At 47.1% G+C, this 23,967-nt stretch overlaps 1 protein-coding gene across 9 annotated transcripts in view; it reads right to left on the bottom strand.

Annotated features, from left to right (window-relative positions):
- Positions 1 to 23,967, bottom strand: part of MBNL3 (muscleblind like splicing regulator 3) — a 94,560-nt gene that overhangs the window by 44,534 nt on the left and 26,059 nt on the right. For 6 of the 9 annotated variants that reach the window (XR_011699025.1, XM_071569255.1, XM_071569253.1 and 3 more), the window contains exon 2: positions 15,806 to 16,807. The exons of the other annotated variants lie outside the window; for them this stretch is intronic. Coding sequence is in view for 5 of the 6 variants with exons in the window: in XM_071569255.1 (XP_071425356.1) it covers positions 15,806 to 15,979 (174 nt within the window). In the remaining variant the exon portion in view is untranslated. The remainder of the gene's footprint in view (positions 1 to 15,805; positions 16,808 to 23,967) is intronic. 9 annotated transcript variants of the gene reach the window in all.

The following is a 23,967-nucleotide window of genomic DNA, read 5'->3' as shown; positions in this document are numbered from 1 at the left end:
GTTTACACAAGGGACAAGGCAAACAGGGAACAGCAGAGATTGATGAGTGTCTGACCTGGGCCCTCCCTCCTGTCACGTGGAAGGCAAATTCATGCTCAGAAAACATCATTCTCACTGCATTTTGGAAAGCAAAATGAAACTGCAAATGAAAAGATATGGGGGTGGATGGGTTTGGTTTGGGGTTTGTTTTTAGAAGTTGGCTGAATACAACCATTTACCAGCTGAGGATTAGCCCAATTTTTGTTTGTGTTGTTGCTTTGCTCAGAAAGCAACAGCTTAATGGGCACAAACAGATTCCTGGTTTTCAAAAAACAATGAAAAAAAACTTTTAAAAAAATTAATTCCATCTGGACACAACAATTTCCAGGGAGAATCTTCAGTCTGGAAAAAATAACTGTGCAGGATGTGCTTCAGCCTCAGCTACTGAGGGGCTGCCAGGGGGCAACGCAGCAGTGCCCAAAGTGGGAGGGGATGTGGCTGGGCCCTGCTTGGCGTGCTGGTGACTCCTCCCAGGGCACACCATGGCACTGCCAATTCTTCAGGTGGAAATACCAAGACATGTCAGAACAGGACACAACAGTCCCTCTGTGCAATGGCTTAAGCCAACAAAAGCTGTGAGTGCAGGGAGCAGCAGTTGCAGCGATACAGAAGGGTGATGTTCTCAGTTGCCACTGCAAGATTTGCTCCCAGACACCTGTCAGAGTCAGGGGTCTGATGTTCCAAGGCACACAGGGCACCTTTCTGTTCTCAGCTGAGATCTGCCCAACAGAAGAGTAAAGCCAGCTCGGCCTGCCCCTCACCCTGATGGCCCACTGATGTCTCCAGACACTTTCTCCACAGCTGTGCCCCCCTGGCTACCGTTCAGCTCACCAAAGACCAAGCTTTGGCCTTGTGTTCCTGCTTCAACCACACATGACAGGCAAATTTGTGCAGAGCAGCCCAACTCCCCTCCACTCTGGCTTTGTCAATAAACAATCAGGCTACCAGAAAAGGGCTGACTGTGCCACCAACTCCACATGCTCTCACTCATCTCCTGAGCAAGGACCCCAAATCTTTCTGGTCCGTGCCAGGCCTCAGATTTCATGCCCACAGTACAATGAACTTGCTGCTGGTCAAAGGATTAAAGGTGCAGATATAAAAAGCACCTTCAAGAGAGCTCCTTCAGCCTGCTAAGCAGAGCAGGCAAGGACCACACATATCACATGGCCCCGGCTTCCAAAGAGGGCATTCAGCCCAATTGACACTGAATCACAACCCTCCATCTAGGAGGCAGTAAGGCTTGAAGAGAAGGGGAAAAAAAAAGGAAAAAGAATGAAAAACAACAACCCAAAAGGAAAAGAAAGGCTGCCTTGCCCTAGGCAAATATTCTACCTTGGTCAGCTTTTCCAGAGTGATCTATTTAGTGTGCTGTTTATTACAGCCAGTAACATATGCACATTTAAGTCACAGAGAGGATTTTTCATTTACAAAACAGCTTCAGAAGTGCCCTTCAAGCAGTGTCTGGCACTAGAAAGCAGATATGTGACCAATATTTGCTACTATCTCAAGTGAAAGGAAGGTTAAGGCAGTGTAAATGTTTGTTAAGAGTTAAGTCCGTGGAGCAGCACAGCAAGCTGTGGTGGCAAGAGGACAGGCTTTTTTCTGTGGAGGTAAACACGATAGGCTCACAACGCCAAAGATAATACACTGCCATCTCTACAGGCAAAAGGAGAATTTGGCAATAACAGTTCTGGGCTAAAACTGCAATTAGTGAGACATATTTAACTGCAGTTCCCATGCACTACTCACAAGCGCCACACAGGCAGCCAGCCTTAATGAACGGGATGCCAAATTCTGTGCCAACATCTGAAAACCTGTTAATTTACAATAGATTTATTAAAACAACCTCAGCCAAAGAAAAACTTCTACCTGTTCTAATTACAAAACTCTTCACACACCCCTGTTCCCACAGTCTGTTATCCAGCCTCGTGAGGGTCTGTGCAGATTCACACTCCTAACCTCACTCAGCCAAAGATCCGTGCTTGTCTCTAATTAAACACAGGCAAGTAACAAACCCTACCCAGGAACAGTAAGTCAACACAGAGGCTGCAGAAACCAACCTGCTCAAGGAGGCTTTCTGCTAACCCTGTATTCCATGCTGACCTAGATACCCAAAATTCAGGGTCTTTAGGTCTCTACACAGACATACAGCTCAAAGACCCCCAAAATCTACCAAGAGTGGTCTGTTTTCTCCACGTGACACCAGGAATGGGGATTAACTGATAATGCATTTAGTAGAAACCATGATTTCAGCTGCTGAGAGGTTAATTCCGTGTAGCCGCTGATTAGATCTGCTCCCTCTCCTGTAACAAGAGCTGCAGGACAGGACACTGAAAAGGTTGTATGCCTAGCTGGGTAGATGTATCCACTTTCCCCTGTGGGATGCAACTTTTAGCCTGACCTAAATTCTCCTCTGAACAGCATTGGGGTAAGTGCCAGAACAGCTAAGAAAGGAATGTGTCGTGCGTTTGCATTCATGTGTGTCTGTCCATCCGTCTGTCCCAGCTGACCAACAGGAATGGAACTGATCAGGGCTTTCCTTTCATTCGCTTGGTGTTTTGGAGTCTGTGTTTTAAATAACTGACAGATTTGCTTTTTTAGGTTTGAGAGCACAAGAGAAAAGCTGGGGGAGGTAGAAGCAAATAAAGCACATCCATGTGGACGTGCTTGCTTATTCAGACTTGAGGTACAAAAGGAAACTGATCAAACTACAGTGGGGTTTTTCTGTCCTCCCTGTACTGCTGCTCTGCTTTCCAAGCTCCTGCTCTGAGATGCTTAACCCTGTCCTGTTCACTGGTGCAGTACAGACAGCCTGAGATGCTCAACCTTTTGTAGATGAGGAGGAACGCAAGGATTACCTTTTGAAGGCTGTTTTCTGTTAGAAAGCAATCTTAAACAACATTACTTCCTCAGGCAGCAGACAACTGACCTCATGTATTTTGCCTCTGTAACTGACAAGAGGTATCTTCACATGCAGCACAATCCCTTCCTAAAAGGGCAATAAGAAAAACACCTTTCACTGCCCTCATCGGGCACAGTTAGGATGAGTCAGCTGCAATGCAAATGTTCATTTGCTTTTAGGTGGGATGGGCCCATATAGATGGGGCTAGGCGGGATTGGAGGGATTTTTTCTGCAAGGAAGAGTGACCTTTCCTGAGGACATCTGCAGTCTCTCCCCCCACGTGAGAGGAGTAGCTGCAAAGAAGCTCCAGTGTCATTAGCAAGTCTGGAATGCAGCAGGACTGGTGCCTACGTAATCGAACACTGGCTGGAAAAACACTCTCACTGCCTTAAACCGAGATAGATGGACTTCTGATAGGGCCCCGGCGGAAATCCCTGCACAAACTTTTCTGTAAGTGCCTCTGATACAAGCCAAGAAGGAAAATTAAGAAAAGTGCAAACACTTCTCCTCTGGGTGGGCTAAACATTAAAAGGATGCTTAAAATCATCCTCCAATAATTAGCACAATCAAAACAGAAAAAAAGAAAAATTAACCCAACAATTTTCATTGATGTTTCTGTTCTACCTAATGTGAGCTGTACTGCAAGCAAAGACTTCTAAAGATTTTACATTACCGTGGACTCTTCAAAACCCCATGCAGAGAAACACAAAACAACAATGAAAATCCTCTTAATTCAATCTGTGCTTTATCGCACAACGCCGCAGCAGGGGATTTTTGGCTGTGGGAATACAAATACTCATCAATGCTACAGCTCAGGGTCCTGCTCCAGTTACTACCCAAACACAGAAGGAGACAGTCCCAGCCTGAAGAGTTTTCAGTCTAAATACACTAGACTTGGTGGAAAAACCCCAGGCGGCGAGGGGAAGCCTCAGCAACACCCAGACTGCATTCCAGCTGCTCTGTGCTGGGCTCTGCAGCTGCAGAGCTGCGGTTGCGATGCCCTTGATGCCTCCGGAGCTCCTGCTTGCCGGCAGCAGACAGCCTGCCCACCCCACCTCTGCATCACTAGCAGAAGTGATCCTTGCTCATTTGTCCCTCAGACCCCAAGGGACCTTTACCTCCCCTCAACTCTCCCAAAGATGGCAGAGGAGCAGTTTGAGTGGGCTCCGGTGAGAGAAGCCTGAGGCAGAGCTGGCATGGAGGCTGTGCTGGTCTTGCGGAGTAATCCATGCCCTGCTGGGACTGCCAACCAGCGGATGCTGATGCAGCTGGCAACGATGGGTGGCCGAGGTCCTTGCCCCATCCCTGAGCTCCCTGATTCTACGGGAAGTGCCCTGGGGAGGTGCTCTGCTTCTCCCCGTCACCCCCACCCCCTCCTTCCCTCGAGACTGCAGCTCGGTGAAGGTTTCCAGCATCGATGTCTTGCTTTTACCAATCCTGATGGCTCTCCAGCTCCAAAGCGCCTGAGTGACTCAGCCTGCCTGCCTTGCTCCAACTCCCACCCTGCAGCACATTCACCGAGGTTTTACAGGCAACAGGACTGACACAGCAGGGAGCCAGAGTCTGCAGGGAGGTAACCGTGATGATTACCTCTTCATTGGCAAGTGCACCGAAAAATAAAAATGACTGCTGAAGCAACAGGAGAGCAAGAGACTTCTCAGGCTTTCTTGTTCAGTCTCAGCAGACAACACATCAGAGAGAGGGAGGACAGGGGAGCTGCAGGAAGGCTTAGGGACAAATAGGCCCGAAAGGGGAGGAGGAAACAGAGCAGAAAGGAGAAAGAGGGCATTAGAATAAGATTGCAAGTCTTGCACCATGGGAGCAAGATGTGGGAGGGATTCTGCAAAAAGCAGCAGGAGCATCCTTAACACCTTCCCTTACAACATTTGGGAAGGAGTGACAACACTGTCCACAGACAACTCCCTGGCTTGGAAATCCACTGTTTTATGAAACAAGATTCCCTCAGGTGGAGGAAAGCACTTTCCTTCCTACCGCTAACCTCAAACACCATTGCCTCTGCCACACCTACAGGACCTTCCTTGAAGGCTCTATTTCCAGCTTTCAACTCCACACCACCCTGACCACTCAAGTGCTACTGCACAGGCTGAAATGTCCAGCCCCTCGAGGCTCTCGCTTTCTCCTGGCAAACTCATTCCGGGCTCACTATCTGCAGCATCACGTGTAAGGGACTCTGGGAGCAGATTCCAAGCCCTGCACACAACACAACCCTGCTGGAACTGATCATGTGGGATCAAGCGGCACTCAACGGCCGCAAGCTTTACTTGCGCTCTGATCCTTCAGGAGAGGACAGCAAGAGCATGAAATGCTGGTCAGTGGGAGTGGCCAAAGCAGTAGGGATTACATGCTGAGGTTTTGTATTCAAACTTTGCTCGGTTGTGGCAGGGCTCTTTAAGGACCTAATCTCCGTGTGACTGTTCCCAGCTATGCCCCTGCGGATAAGGAGGACCTAGAGAAGCACCCTCATGATGGCTGTGCTCTCCAGGCAGCCTCATTGTGTTCACAGAATCGATTGGGTTGGAAAGGACCTCTGAGATCCTAAGTACAACCCTTGGTCCAACTCCAGTCCTTTTACCAGATCATGGCACTCAGTGCCACGGTCAATCTCAGTTTCAAAACCTCCAGGGATGGTGAATCCACCACCTCTCTGGGCACCCCATTCCAATGCCTGATTACTCTCTCTGGAAAGAATTTTTTTCTGAGATCCAACTTAAAGTTGCCTTGGCAGAGCTTAAGTCCGTGCCCCCTTGTCCTATTACTGAGTGACTGGGAGAAGAGACCAACCCCCACCTGGCTAGAACTTCCCTTCAGGTAGTTACAGACAGTGCTGAGGTCACCTCTGAGCCTCCTCTTCTCCAGGCTAAACACGCCCAGCTCCCTCAGCCTCTCCCCATAGGACTCTGTTGATGCTGTCCTGGCCATCTCCTCCACTCGAGAGAGAGATTCCACACTTTCCTAATTTCCCCTCTGCCTGGAGAGCTGTCTCCTCTCACTAAGCACCCAGAGCTAGTAACTCAAAGCAGAAGTAATGAGACAAATAAAGCAGCACATTTTGGGTTAATGGTTTAAATCCTCATTTCAGAACCTGGTGTCGGTACTGCTGGGCAGATGTGGACATCACTAATGCAACTCAGATGGATCCAGACACTCCTGGCTGTAGTGGTTGTTTTGGGTCTTTCGTTGACACCAGTGTAGGAGAGATCAGCTAAAACTGAGTGCAGTGTTCATGGCGAGTATGGTCAGAGACAGGATAAAACTCAGGGCACACCTCTAACCAGTCACCTGGGCAGTGTGTTGTGATACCATACCCATTCTGCAGGATTCGCTAAACTGCTCCTGGTCCCGATTCCCAGGACTATTAATTACAGCAGAATTTGCCTCCACTTTTTAATGGTGCTCTGTGCACCTACCTCAGGAAGGGGAGGGTCCAGCAGCACCACACAGCAGGCACATGCTGGGCTGGGTGCTGGGTCCCATGCAGCCAGATTAATACACAGAGTAACTTGTTTTAAACATTCACATTCCACTGGTCCAAGAGGAAAACCTCTTCCCCAGAGCACAGGCTGCCACCTTCCAAACAAGGTCAGACACTGACCTCCTCCCCCACCGCCAATGACCTTATTAGCACTGATCATGGTTCTAATAATATCCCGCATTGTAAGCGGGCCATCTGCTGTAACATTTCACTACAAACTTGGGGAATTGCTTGGTTTGAGTGTGCTAATGTTCCAGCAAGTCAGTTGTACTCCCTCAGGAACATGCTTCTTCCCCACAGCTTTAAGCTAAATGTTGCAGAAAGGCTTTCCAGCTCAGAGTTGACGCAAGCAGGGAATAGCACAGAATCATTCCCAGGTGCTGGCTTCAGACAGAGGAGATAAGAATACAAGAGTTATATGTTAAAAATCCATCATTCCAGCACCACATATCCAGCATGTCACTCCCCTAACAGTGTGGACACCAAGTAACCATGCCACCACTGAAACCCAAAACCAAGGCTAAAACAGATGTTCAGAGAGCCAGACATAAAGCCCAAGGTTCACGAGAGATCATCACTACTTTTGTGCCATGTACTTTCTATTGTGTGGAGAGCTGAAAGATTTTACTATCCTAACACTTTAGCTATGGTTAAGCTCAATATTTTCACTGCCATTTCAGGAAAGGCGGCTTTCCTAACAGACCAGTAAGTCTGCAGAACTAAACATGTTTGATAGCTTTTCATTTAGAAGGAGCCAGGATTTGAAATGCTTACTCACTTCGGACACCTGCCTGAAACACCTAAAGTCTTGTTACTACAGCAGCTCAGTTACACTCAGCCTTCAAAGAGATTTTCTTTTTACTGCTCCTGTTAGGTCAAAAAGTGCAGTTAGGCACAGAGACTGACATTACAACACACTGAGGCGGTTTGCACCATCACAAGGCTCTGAAAGCTGGTTTTCCAAATCCTTGGCCTTTCCTCCAATCAAAACGCTGTCATTGGACATGGCATGAGAAGCTACATGGGGCAAGAAAGGGGGGTCAGCACTTGGGTCCCTGCTGTTTTATGAACAGTAATAAAGCAGTAATAATAAGCCAGAAGTAAAATTGTGCCTGTATGGGGCAACACTCACTCAAGGTCCTCAAAGCATTTATTTTAATACCAGCATAACAATATTTATAGGGGCAAATTTTCAAAGAGCTCAGCTCCTCACTTGGAAATCTAACCACTTATTGAAATGCTCTGTGGGAGATGTCAGATGATGGGCTCTCCAGAAAGCCTAGTACATCTTGTTTATATTTGTTTTAAAGCTTCCAAACAGAGCAATTACATAAATGCATGTTATTGCACCCTCCTTCAGATGGGTGAACCAAGTGGCAGAAAGCTACTGTCAGCAAAGGGATTACATCAAACTGCTGAAGAAATCTACCAACTCCACACGCTTGTTCAGTCACTTCTCCCCAAAGGCATCTTTCACCAACCTTCCCCCCCCAGCTCACTTCCCTGGCCTAATGCAATCAGGAGCACAGGGAGTCCCCAGGTAGCTTCACTGACACTGCCACAAGACAGGGCACCACAGCCAAGTGTGGCTCCATGTTTGGCTCCATGTTTACAAGGACTCTCTTTGTCCCAGATTCTCTCCAGGGATAGAGACTTGTAGCTTTGGGGCTTCTAATTCAATTCCAGTGTTAGCTACTGCTACACATCAGGGCTGGAAGATGCAATGATTGAACTTCCTTCCTCCCCAAGAGAATCTGGTAATGCCACAGCTTGCAACATGGCACCGGTTGAGGTGCCAGAGCTCACTGTACACACACCCCCTCCATGCTCTCTTGGCCAACTTCTGACTCACAGCCAGGCAAGGGTAAACGCAAGAGCAGCCACAACTTGCTGGCTGAGCTCAGCACCCCATCTCCCTCCTCCGAGGGCAGAGGAAACCAACCCCTTGGGCTCACAGAGCACCCGACTGCATTTGCAGTGTTACAGGCACAGAGCTGGTGCTGGCAGGTCTCAGCAGGTGTGTGTGGAAAGCAACTCTCCCATACTGGGAAGCTGAAGGTGGCAGAGGAAACGACCACGGGCAGTTCTGTTTTTGGAGACTGTCTGAGAAGACCACTTCTCTTTCTCTCAAAACCTGTTGCAATAGCTCACTCCAACACAAGGAGTTCTTTGCTGCCCACAGGAACTCTACAATATTTAAAATCGGGATTAAGTATTTTGCAGAACTGGAACCTCAGTCTGGAGGGCTTTGCCCTTAAAATAGGAAAGCAAGCCACAGGAGCACGAGGTGGCATGCCACGGGCCCTGGAACATTGCAATATGCCCATAAAAGGTTTCAAAATGTATCTGCCTAAGAGCTCACAGAAGCTCAGAAGGGTTTAGAGTCACATCCCAAAAGAATTTCTCTCCTGCTTTTTTAGGCAAGTGTGAGCAGCAGTCAGCACTTTACCATCATCTTCCCAACCAGAAACCCAAGGTTACTCTTGGCTGGTATTAATAATGTAAATGCTGCTGGCTTTACCCTTTGAGGATGGCGGTTTGCTCACGCCACAGGGTGAAGATCGAGGCAACATGAGCTGCGGGCAGCAGCAGGGGCCCTGTGTTGCCAGGGCTGGTTGGTGAGGAAAGGCAAGGCAAGGCTGGCAGCAAAACCTCGCTGCTGAATTTGCTTGGCCCATCTCCCTGAAGAGGCTGAACTCCAAAGTGTGGTCTCAGCAACAATCTGTGGGCACAATTCTGCTTTCCAACATGTTCAAGGGGAAAAGCACACAAGTCAGAGGCCCAAGGAAAAGATGCAATAAATTAATCAGCTGCAGGAAGACAGAAAAGGACTGTGGTCCTGTGCTTGCCCCTTGCACTGGGAGTGCCTCCCAATGTACCAGCCTGTGCCCTCACCTCTGCCAGCCTCTTGAACCTGACCCAAGGACACCTCTCATGAGACTGGCACTCACACGCTGCCAGGCAACAGTAAAGGCATCTGCTCCTGTGTAGGCAAACCCTCAGGAGATCCGTGTCGTCAGGAGATCTGGGCACAGACAGTGCTCTCCATCCACTGCACAGCAAATACCCAGTCACCAAATACACATGGTCCACAGGAGTGTGAGTCTGAGGACTGTCAAAGTAGTATCAAGGTCCGTCTATCTTTTTCAGAAGAAAGTTGTAAAAGCCTGATCAATTAAGAAAATACAAGCTTCAAGTATTTAACTACTACTAAAAGTGCCATACTGATAGTTTGGTGGGCATTTTATTTCAGACAGCTCACTGCAAGACTCCTCACAGGCTCTTAACATCCACATCTGTACTGACAGTGTGGCCCCTCCAGGTCCTGTCTCCAGAGGCTCCAGAAGCCCTCTGGGATGGGTTCTACTCCTCAGGATTTCCATCAGAGCTACACGGTATTTCTAGGACTTCCTCCACTCTTCCAGCAGTGAGCTGAGAAGGTAACATCTGTGCAGGACTGAACCAGAACTAGACTATGCACCAGGAGCCTACAGACATCTCATCTCTCTTGCCATGTTACCATGGACAACACCAAGATTCACAAAGCACACATCCTCGGAAATGTAAAGGCCAAGATGAGGCTGCTCAGCTACAGAAAGACCCAGTAGAAACAAGGACAGGGTCAGCCTCTTCTCCCTCCACACAACACCTCAAAAATCACCTGTTTGCTTTAAAACACAGACAAGGAATTCCTGTCAACAACTCTTGCCTTACATCTTTGCAAATGGCTGGCAATTAATAAGACCTTCCTGCACCTCCCTGTCCATTGCTTTCCCTTCAGCAAAGACACCCAGTAACACCAGCCTGTTTCCAGTTACACGTGTTCATTGCCCAGCAGCTCCATGGAGAGCCAGGACCAGGGAATTCCAGACGCTGGACTTTATAGTCAGTGCCTAAGGCACTCTGTCCTCCTGCTAACCCTGCTGCAGAGACAGCAACCTGTGACAGAGAAGCAGAGGGACAGCTCAGGGCAGCAATCTTCTAAACTATAACACCAAGACTCACCAGTGCTCATCTGTAATGTCTCAGCCGTCAAAAAGTCACAGTTAAATGAAGTGAGACTACTGGGACATCAGAGAAACCATAGGATAACAGTAAACAAATCAAACGTGCTCTGGACAGATGTGTCTTGCAGAAAGACCATCTAGGTAGATTAAAGCAGCAAGTTGTATTCTTTCCCTGCAAAGCTGAACATGCCTAGAGGGGTCTCACATCATCTTCAAGTAACCAGCCTTGACCCCACAGAGCATCTGCCGTCCAGACACCAGGGCAGGCCTGGGAGATGCTCAGCCACAGGCAGCGCCAGGTGACCTTCTCCATCAGTACTCTCCATCCCACAGATGTGCCAAAAAACTTCTGAAGACACTACAGAGAGTATACACAGCATGTGTGCCAAATACAGTAAGCTGTGAAAACATGGAACTTGCTATAACCCACAGGCAAGAAGGAATCAGGCCTAAATTATTTTTTTCTCCACAAACTCTCCTATTCTCCTTCAAGTCCCACTCTACTTCAGAGAGAAATAGAAAGAAAAATACAGAAATTAACATAAGAAGACAGAGAAATACATTATTAACAGTCTTTATAAATAATCTTGAGTTTAAATACATTTTCCTCCACTTTCAGATGTTTGATTCAGTAGTTATAAAAAGCACTTATGACATGCCATAAGACACACAAGCATCCAAAGAGGACAGAAAGCTGCTGTGAATCTACTATTGCCATGCAGGCAAGTGGCTTAATGACTAAATGAAAAATAAAGGTCTGTCACACAGGTGACTTGGCTCAACACTGTTCATGTGGAATATCTGACTCTCTATTACACTAAGCTGAGACATGCAGTCAGAGTGTCTACAAAAATACCTTTTGGGGTTTGTTTGCTTTCTTCTTCATCTCTAAATATGTAACCATATGCTAAGTTTAGTGGGTGTTTTTAGTTGTTTCCTAGCTTGGAGTTTATTTAAATTTTAAAAAAGTAGATTTGATTTCCAAGCATTAACAGTCAGAAATAATTCCAGTCAAGTCAGCATAAACCAGATACAAATTAGCATGAGAACTGTAAGGAACAGCCTCAGGTACACCAGTTTCAGGATCATATGGTACATTTATTGCCCAAGTACTGTGAACGTTTTAGATTGCTGTGGGACTTTAAATACTATTATCAGAAAACAACTGCTTCTTTTAGAAAACAGACAATTTAAACCAAACTATTTTAACTTCTGATTTTATGACTGCTCACAGAAAACCCACCTTTTTATGGAGAACTGCTTTGAAATACTCAATAGCTTAACAATGTTTTTTACATTAGACCTCCCAAAGTCAAAATTCATACTTCTGAAATTTTTCACCCCACTATTTTCTGTCTCAAAATGCTCTTCAAAACTCCAATGTGCACATGGAAATGACCAAGTTCATAAATAATTTTAAACCCAAAAACAACAACAAAAAAAGAACAAAACTCAATCCACACCTCACAAAAGCTGGGTTTGTAATTTTTTTTCAACCACAAGTCCACAGTGCAGTGCGTAATTCAAAGCCTGTGAACACCTGATGTTCATTAGCTACATATTTTCATATCCTATATATCTCCTAATGCCCCACCTCTCAGCTTTTTTCTCCACTAGTGGCTAAAGATGCTGCTTTTTTCCTTCCTGACATGTTCAGAAACTGAAAACACAACAAACAATGCTCGCTGGCCAGGAATTAAGATCTTACCCCGCCTTCCTGATCCAGCCTGAATAGGAAGGTTAATGACTTGATGAGCACTCACAGACAGTTCAGTGCAGTGCCACAACAAACCTTTGTGGGAATCGCCACGAGCCGGCAGCCCGTGTCCTGACCCTTAGAAAAGCACCAGCTCTGCACAGGGACGGTGCACAATGAGCGTGGAAGAGAAGAAATTAATGAACTCAAAGGCCATTTGAGTCTACAGGGATGACATTCCATTCCTCTCCTTTGCTCAAAACACCTCTGAGGTTCCATGGAAGGCACCGCAGAGCCTTGGCCGCTGCCCAGCTGCCCTCACAGTCACTTTTGAAAGCAGGGTGGCCCAGCACGGCCCATCCTGCCCCTCTGACCTGCCCTCCACAAAGCAGTGCTGCCTGCCTTTCAATTCACACCAATTAATTCAGAGAACACTGCTTCCAGAATAACCAGGAGGGATGCACGAGTAGAGACTTAGAGCTCTCTTGGCATTGGATTAAAATTGCAGCTTCTTTCAAGCAACTATTTTTAAGTTTTATATCAGTCTGTTCGAGAAGGGTTCCTTCTGCCGCCTACAAATGTGCAAACTACCCCTTCCAAGAAGCACAGCTCAGGACAGAAAGACAGCCCTACAATTTCAATCTAATCAAGGCCCAATATTTCACAACCAAAGCACTGCACAACACACAATGCTGTGCAGAGCATGTCCTGGTGATTCCCACCCAAGAATCAGCGAGGACCCCATTACCTTCAGGAGTCCTGTGTTCTTCACAAGATTACAGGCGGCACACAGTCACCTGTGAAACAACCAACACTGAGGCAGCCTGGCTGCTTCTGGAAGTACTGCTCTTACTGCTGCAACAGGCACAGAACTGCTACAGGAGATTGAGGAAAAAAGGGAAAAAGAGAGATGCAGTAAGTGTATGGATGCTGCGTGACCTGACCTGTGAGGTGAAACCATTGTACCCGTGTTATCAGGAGTTCCTGCACGAAGGCATTGTTCAAGCTTAAGAGGTTTGTGAGAAAAAAACAAGCAACAGCAGTACACAATGGATGCAGATAAGCAACCTCCGAACAAAGCCCTGGGCGACTGCAAGACAAGGGGAAAACTTATTAGCTGCAAGCATCCTATATCCTGTCTCCAATAAAGCAACACAGATGTTCTGCTAATGCAGGGCGTGAAAAGACAAGAGAGCACTAAGCAGCAATTGAGCTCTACGAAGAAGAGAGGGTCGGTGTTCAACAGCTGTTGGGCATGAAGGCAGGATGGGCATGAAAAATCCCTTCAGCAGGTCTGAGAATGTAACATCTCTCTTGTCACCGGTAAGGGCGGCCACGTTATGGCCATGAGCCCCTCAACATCACTAGAAACGAGGCTTTGCAAGCCCAGCTCTGGCCAAGAACAGAACGACCATTGTTTGAGAGTTTAGTCACCAGGGTGGTTCTCACCACTGGGAAACGCCTGGTGCACCCACACCCGCCCAGAGCGCTGGGGACCGCAGCTCTCCGTGGAAACGCGGCTCTCCAGGAGAGCTACTGGATCCCTGGGTCTGGAGAAGGGAAGTGCTCCGAGACCCCTTTCGTGTCTGAGAATTATCTACTGTCTGTCATTAACCCTTGGTCAAGTGCTCTGCACAGTCAGACCTCTCCTCCTCCTGTAATTCCCAAAGACAGAGTTGTTGGCCCTCCATGAGGCTTTCCCAAACCCGAAAGACCTATTCCCTGGAAAACCTGTGCCACTTAACTACCACATGCCCGGCACCTGCTACTGTGTCAAGAGGAAACTGCAACAAAAACATTATTTAACATCTAGTTACATGGGAAACACTCTAAGCTACAGATTGTATATTCTCGACTCCTTTTGACTTTTTTTTTGAACTTTCTTAACATGGTGTTCCCTATCGCTGAAGTGGGAGAAGTGTCTGCCCACACCAGTGGGTGGGACTTGAACCCCACCTGTGCCTGGACTTGGTCCTGCACATCTCCCAGCCCAGCTGTGCAGAGGAGGCTGTCACAGAGAGCCTGGGTAAGCTGCAGGCTCTGCAGGGCCAACAGCACCCGTGGGGAAGCGTCACACACCGGGTGACAATGAACACAGCACAGCCAAGAGCCCGGCCAAGCTGGGAGCCCGCACAGGGGACACCTCCCTGAGACACTGCAAACAGCAGGCAAGTTCTGTTAGGGCACAAAACTACCCTACACAGCATGACAGCCCTCCTCTCTGTTCACAAATAAATGCCATAAAACATGATTATAATAATCTGTTCATTAAAAGTATCTGCACTGCCACTGGCTACAATTCAGAAGTTTCAAGGGCATAAAGAACAGGACTTTTTTTCCTCTTCAATAAAAAAAAATGTTTGTCTCTTGCTGTCAGCAAACCAGCAATGTAAATGAACATTTGAAAGTCACTGTATAACTAAGTTATTGCATATAATCAGATTAAAAAGAGAAAAAAACTGAATGCAAACAGAAAACTTGAGCTTCCTGGAAAAAAAGAATAGAGTGAAAATATGAAGAAGCCACTAACAGGAATGAAATGGGTAAACCAGTGTTAGACCAGATCCGGCTCCAGTCTGAACCTGTGCATATGTAATTCCACAAGTTCTGTTACTCATTATGCTCATAAAAATAAACCCAAATCTTTTCAAGCAACAGTTGAAGTTCAAGGGAAAACTTTTAAGCTTGTAAAATTTACCAGACTCTTTCTAGAAATTTTAACAGGTTAATTACTCTGATCAAAACATTAAACACAGTATCAAGAGTTCTCAAATGTTATCAGTTATCCATATGGTCTCAGAGTTTTTACCACCCTGTTAAAAACACATTTGAGAAGTCATACTTCTGGGAAAAAGAAAAAAAGTGCGTATTCTTTTCCCAAGAACATGATCGAGTGAGCCAGGAAAGACGCCCACATCCCTCTCCTGTGAGCCCCCTGTCCCACACCCCGACTGACAATCCAGGTCTTTGGTACATTTTGGAGGTCACCCCTGGAGTTCCAGCAGTGACAAACAATCAAGAGCCATTTCCTGCCTCCCAAACACGCAGTGCAAGGATGAGCAGCAGCCACGAGGATCAGCCATAGCTGCAACAGGCCTGGCAGAGCCACTGGGTTTGCATGTCCCCCACTGACAGCGTTTTCCCAACACCCATTTCTGGGAATGCTGTTCTCCAAATATTTTGGCAGCTCCTCATCTACCGGACAGCGTTAGTGCATCTGTAACTCTGTCTCTGGGAAATGCATGTAAAGCTGATTCATTATCTTAAAACGCTGCTTTCACTTCTGCTCATTAAAAGCACATTTCAGATCCCTGTACCAAGTGCATGGCTGACATGCTCTGGTCACTCAAGCACTTGGGTTTCAGTTCTCTCCTCTTATTTAAGTTCATTTGCTGCCCACAACCTGCACTCTCCATTTTGGGGACAGCTAGATCAGACCCCAGCTACCATCAGAAAATGCCCTGGATAAAATCCTGTCTCTCCTTACAATGCCTGGCACTCCTGGCAGTGGCATCCGATGTCAGACTCAGCCTGGATTTTGGGAGCTGCATCCCTGCAGAAACAATAAACAGCTGTTCTGCACATCCCACACCCCAGCACGCTGAGCCACTTGGAGGAGAAGGAAAAGCAAGTAAGCTTAGGTAATGCACACGTTAGACAGTCCTCACCTTTAGGGAGTCAAAGCAGGCAATAACTCGACCATTTTCCACATGGCAACTCCGTGACGGATGGGCGAACTTGCACTCTGCATCAGACCGAGAACAAGTCCCTCTCTGAAACTCTCGACACACTTCTAAGGTCAGCCATTTTGTATCACGAACCAGGGAAACGTTTACAGCCATATTAAAAAACAAAAATTAAAATGCAAGCAATCGCACCCTTCCGCAGGGCAATGCTTGCTGCTGATCTTTTTTTTCTTCTTTTTTTTTTAAAAAAAGGGTAAAAAAGTGAATTCAAGTTAAACGTGAAGAAATAACTAACTTGTTGCTTTGGTAGAACTCCTATTCATCAGCACTTAGGTTTTCATTTAAGTCAAATCGTGTTTCTTTAAACAAGAATTAAACATAAAGCCAATCATAAAATAGAAATCTTATCAGAACAACTGAAAATCAAATTAGAGGCCAGCTCCTAAAAGTGCAATTGTAGAAGTTAAAATACAAGTGTTATATTTTGTGCCACTGCCAAAGTTACTTGCAAATAACTGGCAGACTTTCAAAAGAATTCTGTGCTCTCCAGTTAATGGTTTCAATTATTCTTGCAAAAAGCATATGCTGCTGGCAGCACTTCAGTTTGTGGAATGGTCTCGGTCCTTGGGGAGAAAACTTCAGGTTTTCGGGGGTTTTTTCCTTCTATTTCTTGCTTCTAAAAATTACGGTTCGCGAGCACGAAAATAGGCAAAAGGATGTCTGATTTTTTTTTCCCTCTTTCTTTCCTTTCTCTTAAATATTTGCTACATAGTCGGGAAAAGGAAAAAAATAAAATGGCTGAGCAAACTGCGTGTAAATGGGGAGCAAAAAAAAAAAAAAAAGGGCAAGGCTGGAGGAGCCGCCGTCAGGGCACGGACTGCAAGCAACGCCGATTAAACAGAGAGGGGGGCGCGGGGCAGAGAGAGGCAGCCCTAGACAGAAATCCAAGCAGCGGTGGCTTCAGGAAAGGCACTTTTCAGCAACCTGCAGGAAAAAGAGAAATAGAATCAGGCAGGAGCCGGCGACGGCCCCGCTCGGCGGGCGCGGGCGGCGCCGGCGGCCATTGCGGGCACGGGGGCACTGCCCGCGCCCGGGGGGCGGCGCCGGCCAATGGCGCTCGCCGTTACAGCGCCACGCGCGGGCAGCCGACCAATAAGAAAGGCCGTTTCATAACGCAGCGCTCAGAGCGCGCCGCAGCCGCAGGACCCCCCCGGGACCGCGCCCGAACCGGGACAAGAACGGGGACAGGAACGGGAACCGGGACAGGGACACCCAGCCCGGCCCGGCCCGCCCCGGCCCGGCCGCCCCCACACGGCCAGCGCCCGGCGCTGCAGCCCCCAAGCCCTCCCGAACTAGGGAGTGATATTTTACTCCTTAGTATTTTTAACTGTTTTTTTGTTTTGTTACATCAAGGATCCCACCCCGCGTCTGCAGGAAGAGCAGCCGGTGGGTCTCGCGTACAAGGCTCCAGCTCAGCCCTACACCCCCTCCGGCACTTCCAAGGTGTTCCACTTAAGGCATCCCCAGCACAGAGCCGCTCCTGCGATGGCATACGAAGACAAACGACTGGTTCACACTCGCTCCTCCACAGATTGAGAGCCTACAAAACTATGAGCAAACCCGACAGGGAAACCCAAACCACACACACACACACACACACGGAAAAAATTAACTCATTCCTCACAGCTGTAGTTTTCCACCAGACCAAAGGCAACTCGAATTACTCTGACTCCAGCAGCCCGTGTTATACAACAAACAACTTTTAATGCATTCCTGTTCAAGGCTTCCTTGGCGTCCACTAAAATGTTAAGCTGTCCCTAGAGTCTCCCATTCTAATAATAGCTGTGCCATTGCCGCCTGATAGGATTGAGCTGCTTCCAAGTTCCCAAAATCCAGCCCTTTATCTTCCCAAAGTACGGCCCGGCCAGTTTTGCAAACACTTGACAGGCGCAGGATGCTGCTCGTGTGACTGCTATTAAGACTTCAAGCTTTCGCAGGAGAGGAGCCTTCGACTACAAGAAAAGGAAGCTTAAATTCCTCTTTTATTATTGGTGTGTTATTGCAATTACACTGATCAGTAACTGAAACCTACTGGAGCTGGAAACAATGGAAACAATGCTACCAAGGAAGAAGTGTGGGAAGAGGCTGTCAGCAGCAGCAGGGGGTGGGGCACAGAGGCTGTTTGATTCACAGATCGAATTATTTCAATTTAGAAAAAACAACGCTCGTTAAACCTATACTGCAAGTACTTTCTAGGCTTAATTAAACTCAAGTTTGTAACAAAAACTACCCAGATCCTTGCAATCCAGCTCACAACAAGAGCACAGAGCTTGGTCTGCCCCATGCATTTGGAAGGACCATTGGATTTTTGCACACCAGGTGGGGACCAGAGATTGCAAATGTCTTATTTGCTAAGAATGTTTTAAACTTCAAAGAGAAGGGGGAAAAAAGCACAACTAGCCATACTTGCATCTTTTGGGTTTCATAAGGACAAGATGCTCTAAATCAATCCCAATTTTGCAAATGGGTCAAATTTATATCAGAATCCCATTCACTGATGTGTGGGCTCAAACGAGCTCAGCAACCAGGAAAAGATGTGCAGAAACCTTTTGCAGGGAGCGAGGGACTAGCTGGGTGCAGCTCTTAAGAACGAGCTAGAACAGGTCAGATATGGGTGGGGATTAGAAAGAATGCTCTCTCAGAAGCTGTTCTGAGCAGACTGAAATAAAACCATCTTGTGGATTAAGGGCCTGTTCCACAGCTTCAGATTCCCAGGGAAGTGAGGGTCTGTCAGTGTCGGGGCTGGAATATGATGGACCTGACTTAACACACAGTTACACCACGATGTACAAACAGCGTAGTAACATCTGCCACTTCCCAAACCTTTTACCTCGAGAAATCCCAAAGAATGTAACAAACCAAACGCTGACCTTGCTCTCAAGCCACGCAGCTCAGGAGCGCACACATGCCCACAGGTATGTGCCTGCATGAACTGCTCAGTCCTCAAAATGAAGGGAATCATGTTAATGAAAGGTAAATCAAATGAACCCTAAACCCCAGTAAACTACAAATATAAAGACATTCAGACACATGTAAACATGGCTGTTATTTTTCATTTACACCTCTTGGTGGGAGGAACAAACAGAAAACTCTGAAGAAATACTTGCCAAGGTCCTGTTGATGAAAACTGTCCCTGCCCCACACCCTCCAGAAGGGCACACTCATCTGCTCCATGTGCAAGAGTGAGACACAAGGAATTTCCTGTGCTATGGAAACAACCCACCTACCTACAGACTGTCATCTCAGATCCTGGGAGCAGGGCTCCTGTACTGGAGGGAACCAAATTAATGAACACATTTTTCATACTGGGGGCCTCAGTTCCACAGCCTGCACGCCATCCAGCAGAGCACAGCAGCAGCACACATTGCGCCATCACTTGTTTTCTCTGCACTCAGGAGAGCAGTCAAGCACATGCTTAACTTTCAGCATGCCAACAGTCTTTCTGGAAAGAAAACCTGAAGCATGAACTTAAGTGCTTTGCTGAATCAGGGCCTAAATAAATGAATGTGTTTCGTAGGTTTATCAGGGCTGGGAGGCCAGCAAGCACAGACAGCAGTCACTGCATTTCGGCTTACGTGATCACAGCCCAGAGGAGCACGAGTTAGGCTTTTCTGCGAGTCAACAAATACAGTTCTGTCAATGTTTGGACTGCTGCAAATCCCCCTCCATGTGGCCACGCAGAAAGCTGGAAACGTGTGCATGCAGGGCTGACATCACCCTGCTGCAGCCAGGCTCCCACGCACAGCACCGAAGGACAGCACACCTCAGACAGGAACCCACTGCTGACAGCACAGAGCTCCAGCTCTCCACGTTTCAATTCCTGGCATCAAAACAACTGTAACTGTTTTCACCATAATGCATCCTTACAGTTCCCTTGTATTATCCCTTTTTTTCCCTTTTTTTTTGTGGGGGATGGAGGAGCAACTGGCATTTTTTCACTTTGTTCTCCCATGTATTTCAAATGAGAAAAAAAACAAAAAGCATCCATGCCAAAACCAACATACAAGGATTAAAAAGTCACTCCAGAAATCAGGGGCTTCATTAGCGTGCAGGAAACACAACAAAGGGTAGGTGCTGCCTTTTGAACCCTTCCCAGCAAGCCAGATCCGTCTGGCAGAGCTCAGCTCCTCCACTACCAGATGGGCCAATCCCATTTCAATGGCAGCAGCATCAAAGCTGGAGAAAGCAGCAGAGCAGAGAGAAAAGCCCATGGCCTTTATCCCTGTAAAGAAACTGTAATATCCCTGAAGCCCCTGCTCCAGGCCACTTGCTGGGCCAGGCTCTAATTGCCTGAGCTGCAGGAGGATGGGGCTTGCTCCAGATGTCAGACCCAGCCCTGCAGCTACCAAAGTGCAGGGGAACAAGGGCAGTCTGAGGAGCGAAGGTCACGCCGGGGCTCGCCTCTGGCGGGACTCAGATGCCCTCACCACTTGAGGTAACACGAGGACGAATGTATTCACTTGACGCTTGAATTCCTCCTGCTTGCCACGAAACTGATCCCCTTCCACTGACAGCCCCTATGGATGTCAACTTGTGAGGACACTTCCTGACAGCCAAGTTCAGGAATGGTAATTTATGTGACAGGGTGGATTCGAGCAGCTCCCAAGTGTAAATGATGCTATTTAAAAGAGATTTTTTTTCTTTTGAGAAGAAAAAAACGACTCAGTAGAAGTGCCAAGGTGGGTTCCTTATTTAACGTTTCTCAAAGATTTCTGGGTCATGATTGCTCAGTTGAGAAGCACAAGTGCCACTGCCCTGACTGTCCAGTGAGTGAAAACAGCAGCTATTCCCTTTGCCTGAAGTGGAATAGGGATAGTGCAGAGACACTGGAGTTTTCCCAAAGTCAAGTTCTAGCTGTGCCCTTTCTTAATCATATGTGATGCTGTCCATGCTCCTCTCCAACTGGAACCAGCAGGATGTGACAGAAGAATGGAGAACCTGCTCTGAGCTCAGCCCTGTACCGCCAGGCTACAGTGTGCTTTATCCAGTTTTGCAAGTTACAGTCAACGAAAGCTCACCCAGCCATCCCGGATGGAGGGATGCATGGATGGAGGGATGCATGGACACCCTGGAGGCAGAGCAATAGCAAAACTGCGCTTGCAAAATTAAGACCTCAAATCTTTCACCAACTCCACTACAACTTACATCCCACACCTATAAACGTTCACCGAGTGTCTACATATTGTGGGAGCCAAAGACTTCCTGGTTTTGGACATTCCTCAAAGCACTAAATTCAGCTGGAAGCACAACTGAGACACTCATCAGTCCTTGCACCTTTGAGACAATTCTGTAAACTTATCTTTTTATTGCATCTTAATGGGTATGGAAGAGCTTGGTGTGCTCACCACCTGGGCCTTGATAAGCCAGAATGGGGAACTCCTCACCCAAACAGCAGTGAGGTGTTTCCACTATCAAACACTTTTCTAAATAAACACCGTGCTCTTGGAAACACCGCAAGGCAAAGAGAAATGGGAGCAAGTGAAAATAGCCCACTGAACTGTTTTGTTCTGAAAGAGAAACAAAACTCTGTAGGGAGAATACCACCACCAAACAGCATTTTCACATTCCTATGGAAAACCAAGTCTGAGCATCTTTCCCAGTGCTTCCTCTGTCCTCCACTTTCACATCAGTAGTAAAGAATACAAGAAACTACATCCTAGCTTATCAAAGGAACCAAAAATGATAGTCAAGGGCAAGATTTTATGGGGACTGCTGCCAATTATTGGCAGCAATGCATGAGGTAAGATAACCCCCACTTGTGGGCAGCTTTCAGACTTAGTGAGGAGGGGAAAAAAGTTAAAAATAAAAAACTTCATCTAGGACTCACAAAGCCAGGAACACGATGACATTAGCTGAGGTGTCTGACATCAGCAATGTTCACTTTGGCCCTCAGAAAAGCCCATGGCAAGTCAGGTGCTGTCATGATTATATCACAGGGCAGCTCTGCTTTACTTAGGACTGGTCCAAAAGTGCTGGTTCACAACAGTAAAAGAAACCACAAAAACAATCCCCACAAGGTCAAGGAATGGATCCTCCATTGCTGAAGTCTCAGTTAGAAGCCTCCATCACATAAAACCCAGCACTGCTCGGATTCCTATAGACTCAATTTCTCTGCTGTTACAACGTTGACAGTTTGCACACAGCGGGGCTGCCTCCGACATGGGCCAGCTCTCGCCCCCCACGCTCATATGGGCTGTGCACTGGGACAGGAGCCATCTCAGCAATAGCAGCTTCTCCACAGCTTCTCATCACCTGTGCACTTCATGAGCTTCAGTATCAAGCCTGAAGAAGGTCAATTTGTTTTCTATCACCCATAAGAGGTACTTTTGCTTTCAAATTAGAAAATAATCTTCTACTTTTTGCTCTGGCCCTCATACTTTAAAACAAACACTTTAAGGATGTGGTAGACACTTTGAGTATTTCCTTTGTGAACATTCTGTACCTGGACACTTTCTCCCTCAGGGAACAGTTTACTTAAGGTAGACCTTTACAGCTAGAAGAAAATAAACCTCCTTTTGTTCTTCTACCAGTTACTCAGAAAAGGAGCAGGTTTCCTCTACCATGGCCATGCATGAAAAGTTTCTGTTCAAGGTCTAATCGCAGATGTTGGGGGCCATGAATCACCAGGGATCACACGGCATGCCAAAGAGTCAACTCAGCCCCGAGTGCCGTCTGTTCAGAACAGGATGGCAAAACTCAGAAATAAATTATAAACCCACGCAAATAAAACCCCCTGATGCTGCTGCAATGGAAAAGCCTCTCTGGAAGGACACAAACTCACTACAGAAGTGGCTGCATGCACAGGATGGATGTTTAAGGATGCAGATACCACATGTCTGTGCCGAAGGAGCCAGTAATGCTTGTCCTTCTCTCCCCATACCCGCTCTGGCTTAGAGCGACTTTGGAGCGTGGGGTTACTGGTCGTGACCTCTATGGAAAGAGCAGCACAAGGAAAATCCTCCTGCTTCTCAGCAAGGAAGGCGGCACAAACATTTCCTACAAGGCTCGCCAGCCTTGCTAAAGCTCCTGGATTTATGGCACCCCAGAAGATGGCTGTGCTGCTCTGCAGGGCCAGCCCACTGGTGTCCTTGGGAAAATGGCTCATCCATCACTTGCCTTTGGGTGCTTCCCACTGCTCTTAGCTGGCCTGGCATGACCTCAGCATCCCTCTTACCTGCAGAGACAGCAGCTGAGGAAGCAAGGAGTAAAAAACCCAAAAAAACCGGAGATGTAAAATAAAGCAGTAGGAGGGAAGGAAGCCCTTCACTGCAGCAAAAATAATGTGTAAGTACAGGAAACTTTATCCTCCTTTGTGTACATGCAATTCTCCACATTTACACCCTGCAGCAAACAATCACAGGAAAAATTAATGCAGAGTTTACAGAAATACTGAAAAAAATCCCTTTGTTTATAAAATCTATCATTCTTCACTGTACATTATCGTGCCCCTATTCCCTCAGCCACTCAAAATCTTCACAGTCCGTTTTCCTTCTTCCTCAACCTCTAGCACCTCTTGTCCACCAAAGTTCAAAGAACTCCCCTCCCCTTCACTCCTGTAGGATTAGTTGTTCTTCAAAATTCCTCCACAGGCAAATGGATGGGAGTTATTTGTCACTATCCACTGATGATTTTTAAGCCAAAAATATATTAGAAAAACACTGCAATTTAAGAAGCTTTTTTTGTTTATTTGTCTGTCTTTGAACAGTCACAGAAGCTGCTGTGCTGGACCCACCCAAGTGCCTCAGCAGAACAAATGCCTTTCCAAGGGGTGTTCCAGGGCAGCATGCATTGCAGTGCTTCAAAGGGAACTTCCCCCTGTTTCAGGAAATAGATTTGTTGTTATAATAACCACACACACAACATTTTTGTTCTTCTGGGCTTCTGATTTTCTGCCATCAGCTTACTTGTGACAAGTTAGAGGTCAGGACCCCTTTGCTACTCCAGCTCTCTGCTAGGACTGATGGTGACCCACTGCAATCCCAGACCTGGGGGATCTGGTGGGGTGCTCTGCTGATCAGGCCATCGCTCCCCAGTCAGAGACACATGGAGAAGGATGCTCCTGTTAGCACCCGCCTGGTAAATCC

Source organism: Pithys albifrons, chromosome 14 (genome assembly GCF_047495875.1).
Source record: "Pithys albifrons albifrons isolate INPA30051 chromosome 14, PitAlb_v1, whole genome shotgun sequence".
Taxonomy (NCBI): Eukaryota; Metazoa; Chordata; class Aves; order Passeriformes; family Thamnophilidae; genus Pithys; species Pithys albifrons.
This window is presented reverse-complemented; position numbering and strand designations above follow the sequence as displayed.